This window comes from Otolemur garnettii, unplaced genomic scaffold, assembly GCF_000181295.1.
Source record: "Otolemur garnettii isolate 467f Iridium unplaced genomic scaffold, OtoGar3 scaffold00014, whole genome shotgun sequence".
Taxonomy (NCBI): Eukaryota; Metazoa; Chordata; class Mammalia; order Primates; family Galagidae; genus Otolemur; species Otolemur garnettii.
Window position 1 is genome coordinate 30,474,312 of NW_003852409.1, and position 6,319 is coordinate 30,480,630.

General features: G+C 50.4%; 1 protein-coding gene across 3 annotated transcripts in view; it reads right to left on the reverse strand.

Moving 5' to 3' along the window:
• Window positions 1–6,319, reverse strand: part of SH2D3C (SH2 domain containing 3C) — a 35,072-nt gene that overhangs the window by 1,516 nt on the left and 27,237 nt on the right. For all 3 annotated transcript variants that reach the window (XM_003785325.1, XM_023510606.1, XM_023510607.1), the window contains 5 exons: window positions 5,028–5,563; window positions 4,073–4,188; window positions 3,099–3,270; window positions 2,265–2,376; window positions 1,696–1,902 (listed from right to left, as the gene is read on the reverse strand). In XM_003785325.1, the coding sequence (XP_003785373.1) occupies window positions 1,696–1,902; window positions 2,265–2,376; window positions 3,099–3,270; window positions 4,073–4,188; window positions 5,028–5,563 (1,143 nt within the window). The remainder of the gene's footprint in view (window positions 1–1,695; window positions 1,903–2,264; window positions 2,377–3,098; window positions 3,271–4,072; window positions 4,189–5,027; window positions 5,564–6,319) is intronic.

The window sequence follows — 6,319 nt, forward strand, 5'->3', positions numbered from 1 at the left end:
TGCCTCAGCCTCCCAAGTAGCTGGGACCACAGGCGCCCGCCACAACGCCTGGCTATTTTTTGGTTGCAGCCATCATTGTTGTTTGGCAGGCCCGGGCTGGGGATTCGAACCCGCCACCTTAGGTGTATGTGGCTGGCGTCTTAGCTGCTTGAGCCACAGGTGCCGAGCCCACTCTGTTTTCCAGACTAGAATGCAATGGTGTCTTTCTAGCTCACAGAAACCTCAAACTTTTGGGCTCAAGTGATTCTCCTGTTTTAGCCTCCCAAGAAGGTGGGAATATAGGCAGGCACATCAATGTACTAATTCTTCTATTTTTAGTAGAGATGGGTCTCACTCTTGCTTAAGCTTTTCTCAAACTCCTGAGCTCAAGGGATACTCCTGCCTTGGCCTTCCAGAGTGCTAGCATTATAGATGTGAGCCATCACACCTGGCCATGCAGCCTATGATTTTTAAATGACTAGAAGATAAAATATTAATATTACTTTTTGAAGATCTTGAGTGATTTGGGGGTTTTTAAATGTGTTTTTCTATAAGTTCTAGATTTTTATCTTAGAAACATACATACATTTCAGCAGCGCCCGTAGCTCAGTGGGTAGGGTGCCGGCCACATACACCCAGGCTGGTGGGTTCAAACCTGGCCCAGGCCAGCTAAAACAGCAATGACAACTACAACAAAAAAAAATCCAGGCATTGTGGTGGGCACCTATAGTCCCAGCTACTCTTGGAATTGCTTAATCCCAAGAGTTTGAGGTTGCTGTGAGCTGTGACACCACCGCACCCTAACAAGGGCAACATAGTGAGACTCTGTTTAAAAAAAAATACATACATAAGTAAATATAAATATAGATATATATTTTTTCCCTTCTGTAAAAGAGAAAGTCATATACCAGAATGTTCACAGCATTTGCCTCTGAGTAATTATGAGTAATTTTTAAAAATCTTACATAATTGAGGCTGGGCACAATGGCTCACATCTATAATCCTAACACTCTGGGAAGCTGAGGCCAGTGGATTGCTTGAGCTCAGGAGCCGGTCTTACCTCATCTCTAAAAATAGCCAGCTGAGCCTGTAGTCCCAACTACATGGGAGGCTGAGGTAAGAGAATTGCTTAAGTCCAAGAGTTTGAGGTTGCTGTGAGCTGTGATGCCACAGCACTCTACCAAGGGTGACAAAGTGAGAGTCTGTCTCAAAAAAAAAAACTTACTTAATTGTAATTTCCAATTTGTTTCTAGTGAATCATGATGGCTGAAATAATGCCAAAAGCAGTAAGAGAATTATCTGAAGCCACTTTCTCTCTGCTCCTTTCACAAGGGGCAGCTCTACCTCTTGACTAGACTGAGCTCCTTGAAGCCTGGGCAGGTCTGAATCAGCCCCAGGGCCCCAGGCTGAGTGCTTTGCAAAACAGTCTTATAAAGTAGGTGTACATTTTGTCCACCTTATAGGTGAGAACACTGAGACTCCCTGAAGCTAAGGTATTGGGCAAAGGTGCTCTTTGAATCATCTCTGTCTTGCCCCATCCCTACCTGGTGTCTGCCACTATCAATTGTTTGCTGAACTAATGAATGAGTGAAGGAAAGGGATGAGAGAAAGGAGTCAGGGGACAGGCTGGACAGAGGGGTGGAAAAAAGGGGAGCAGCAAATCAGGTGGGGGGAGACCCAAGCCACAGGACCCCCAACATGCTACCCACTACTCACCCTGCAGCTTAACCTCAGCATTGGTGTGGTACAGGCCTCCATGGTGTGCCACAGTCCGGGCAGCCTCCAGGTGGGCCAGCACCACCTCTACGCCATGCTCTGTGCTGCCCCAGGGCTCGGGACCCTCTGCTGGGGCCGAGTCACACTCCAGCAGAGTGATGAGTGGCAGCACATGAGGAAAGGTTGTGTTGCTCAGCGGTGGGCCTTCTGCAGAGAGGGAGACAGCAGGTGCTTAGAGACTCTGGAGGACCCTGCTGTCTATTGCAGTCCTGGAAGCTGAGGCCCTGCCTGAGGTCCCAGAGAGAGCCCCAAGGGATCCTAACTTCTGGGACAAACCTTTCCTTTTGGATTCCTCCAGCTGAATGCATTGCAGCCTTGTCCATCCCCAAGGGCTGAGCCTGGACCTAGACAGAGTTTATACAACTGCCAGGCGTGGAGAGTGAGCTCAGCAAGAATAGTTTGCACAGAGCTCAATTAAGCTATCATTATCTTCCACTCTGGGAGAGTCTTTGCCAGTCCAGAGATGGCAAGAACCTGTCTAAAGTCACGTAGCAAGTCAGGGGAGGTACCTTTGCCCTCGTTGAGGCTCTTGAGAAAAGGCTTGAGCTTCTTCTCATACAGGATGGCACCCTCAGTGTGTCGCTGCCGCAACGTCACCCATGTTTGCTCCAGCCGGGAAATCTGGGGAGACCAGACTATGAGAGACCAGCCAGGGAAGGGGACAGCAGGGGCTGCTGGCCACAGGCCACCCCACTGAGTGCACAACCTCAAACTCTTGGCTGTAAGCAATTCTCTTGCCTTAGCCTCCCAAGTAGCTGGGACTACAGGTGCCTGCCACAACACCTGGCTATTTTTTTTGTTGTAGTTGTTATTGTTGTTTAGCAGGCCTGAGCTGGGTTCAAACCCACCAGCCCCGGTGTATGTAACTGGCACCCTAACCACTAAGCTACAGGTGCCGAGCCTCAAGTTCTAATTCTCTCCACCTCTGATTGCACAACCTTAGGCAAGTACTGTTCATCCCAATTACTCCATTTATAAAATGACAACAGTAAAGGCACTTGCTGCATAAGATTGCTTTGAGAAATTTGTGCTGGTAAAGTACTTAGTGTAGCACCTAGCATACTAAGTGCTCATTAAATGACAGCCATTTTATTATTCTTTGAACTCACATAATGCTTCTCATTCATTTTACAAGTGGGGAAACTGAGACCAAGAGGAGGAAAAGAACTTAATGTTCAGCACTTGGAAAACTCAGTTCTACAGGTCACTCTCACCAGTGCTGCCTAGAACCTCCCAAAGTTCTTCCTTCAGATGCACAGCCCTTCCCAAATAACACGCCCCAAGACTGGTCCAGGCTGTCTACCAGATACCTAGCTCCGCTGGGGGGGGGGGGGGCTCAGTACCTGGGCCATGTCCAGGGCGCCCATGACCGCAGCGAAGCTGAACATATTGCCCATGGTCCCCCGGAGCTCAGCTGCCAGCTGGATTGTCTTGTGCAGTAGCGCTGCCCGCTCCTCGGCGGAGCCGGTGCAGCCCAGGATGTCCACAGCCAACATGATGGACATGGTGTGGAACCTGTCAGAGCGGTCAGGTCAGAGTGGGCCGGGCTGAGGGCCAGGAGGGGCAGGGAGGGGCCTCTCCTCAGGTGGTTGTTGGTCCGGAGGGGCGGAGGGTAGAGCCACTGTAAGTGCTAGTACAGTCAATGACATTACGGGGCGCGGCCAGAACGATAAAAAGCAAGACTAAGGGATTATTATTGGTCAGTATAAATCAGGGGCGGAGCCAGAAGGCGGGGCTTGTGACTGATCAGAGGAACTCATTAGGCAGAGCTGTTTTAAGAACTACCTAGGCCGGGTGCAGTGGCCCACACCTGTAATCCCAGCGCTTCGGGAGGCGGGCGGATTGCCTGAGCTCACAGGTTCGAGACCAGCCCGCGCTACAGCAAGACGGCAGCTTTAAAAATAGCCGGGCGTTGTGGCGGACGCCTGTAGTCCCAGCTACTTGGGAGGCTGAGGCAAGAGAATCTCTTGAGCCCAAGAGTTTGAGTTTGAGATTGCTGTGAGCTGTCACTCCATGGCACTCTGCCAGGGGCGACGAAGTGAGATTCTGTCTCAAAAAAAAGAAAGAACCAGAGCAGATGGGCAGGGCCGCGACTAATGGACAAGGGGATGAAGAAGGAAGGACATATACTCAAGACTTTGAGAAACCTGGTTTGCTTAGAGCGTATATTATCGAGCGTATGCGATTGGTCGGTAGGATGCGAGGCGTGGCCAGAACCTGGGTGGGCTGAGAGACTGTGATTGGCCAACCTTCCACAGGGAAAGGCGTGAGGCAGCCCCGGGTTCCCCAAGTCCCAGCGCGCTGATGCTCCCCTTACCTTTCCAGCAGGTCTAGTCGCAGCTGCCGGCCGTGGGGGAGGGTGAGGAGCTCCATGCCCCAGCGGACTCCCATTAGGGTCTGCATCTCCTTGGTAACGCCCAGTATCCTAGCAACCTGCAAAGATGCCCAGAGGGCTGATTAATTTCCTGACAGGACTAGCCCAAACCATCTGGGAGTCAAAGAGCTTTAAACTAAGGGGGTAATCCCAGCTCCGTCGCTAACCCTCTGACATGGAGCAAATTATTCTACTTTTTGAATAAGCCTCAGTTTCCCCATCTGTGAAATGGGGAATAAACAGGATATGCCAGAAGCGTCTGGCATGTTAAATAGTTAAGTTCAAGGACAAGAACATCCATATCCTAGCGGGAATGAACTTGCCCAAGGTCACACAGTGGACCTAGAACCCAGGTTCCTTCCTCTCTCCACAGAGCAACATCTCTGGCTTTTCCATCAGTTCCTCTCAAACTGCAAAGGGAGAAAATGAACCACAGAGATAACCGTGGTCCTTAGATGGTCAAAGACATACAAAGCAAAGGCCAAGTACTGACAACATATGGGGAGAGGAAATTATATTTTTCTTTGCTTTTTTGTCCACTAGGGGATGTGGAGAGTCTAGCCTCTTCTATTCCTTCCAAGAGCCGCTGACTTTGCAGGCTCATTCTGGGACACTCAAGTGCTTTAGGGAGCCAGACACCACTGGGTTTCAAGTCTCCCCAGTTCTAGTGCCAAACATCTAAAGGAAACAAGAATATATTGTTTCTTGCCTTTTAAAAGGAGAAATTGGAAGCCCAGAGAGGCCAAATAATCATCCCACAGTCACAAGGAGGGTAAAGGACAGCTGTGAAGCCAGAATCTAGGCCTACTCGCTGTATTTGGGGACTCTGGGAGCCAGCCTCTCTCCAAACTCAGAGGATAGAGGTGTTGTCCCACCATAATGGGCATCCAGCACCTACCAAGCAGTCAACCTTGGTGACATGCCGGGCCAGCGTCCGGGCATCCACCTCTGTGAGCAGCTCCTTGACCTTGCGCAGAAGGCCCACCTCCAGTGGCCGGTTATCCTTGGGGATCAGTAGAGATTGGAAGGTGGCCGGGTTGAAGGTAGAAGTGGCTTCCACAATAGGGACTGTGAAGGTCTTGCCCCAGTCCCCCTCAGGGGCTCCATTTTCTGAAAGTTCCTTTAGCGTCTCCCCATAGCTCTTGGCCTGCCGACTGGAGGCCTCAGTCACTGCCCACTCTCGGCTGCTGCGGATGGGCGGCTGTAGTTGGCAGTAATGGCCAGAGTCTGGGTCACTGTAGCTGCTCAGCGATGGTGATGGGGAGGACTTGCAGAGGGTGTGGGAGGGGCTTGCATGACAGCCCTTGTCCAAATCCCCAGGGGGTTTGGGGGCACTTCCAGGACACAGCTGGGGTTCACTGGAGCGACGCATGACGGGGGAGGCAGGCAGTGCCGTGGCAGAGGGGGCTGCAGGGGTGGCATGGACACGGGTTACTGTAGAGAGGTAGAGAGAAAGGACTAGTTACCATAGCTACCCACTAAAGTTCCCACCCCTCCATAAAGAACAGGCTCCCTCCTCCCTACAGGGTGACATCTCCACCTTGCTGCCTGGTGGAGGCCAGGCCCATGTGACTCTGGCAAAATGACCACCCCAGGGTGATGTTCTGAAATCATCCGGACCCCAGGAGTTTGTATGGCCCTACCCTGAGGCTGCTGCCTTGGGCATTCACTGAACTACTTGGAGAAGGATTTGGTGGTCCAGGGAAGCTAAGCACTTGTCACAGGAATCACTTCTCCGTGAATTAGGACTAATGATTTATTAGTACACATTGTATGCCACATGCTGTAGATATACCACTGGTCAACAAAAGTAAAACCATCACCAAAAACCAGAGGTGAGGTTTATTGATCTCTTAGTGCTACAAGATCCTTTCTGAACCTTGTCAACATCTTGTGAAGAATGCTTATGATCTTCATTCTACAGATAAGAAAACCGAGGCTCAGAGAAGTAAACTGACTTGCCCAAGGTCACCCAGCCAACAAGTGATAAGGCTGGAATTTAAGTCTTGAGTCTTAGGCTGCTTTACTATGTATGGCACATTGCTTAGAAATTATCCAGTAAATCATTTCTGGCAAATTTTAACTTGTCCACTCAGGGGTTTTGCTTTGAAAGCAGGTTTGTCATTCTGACTAAGTTGGTAGCTCTGTATTTAAGAGAAAGTATTTGCAGCTTGGCGCTTGTGGCTCAAG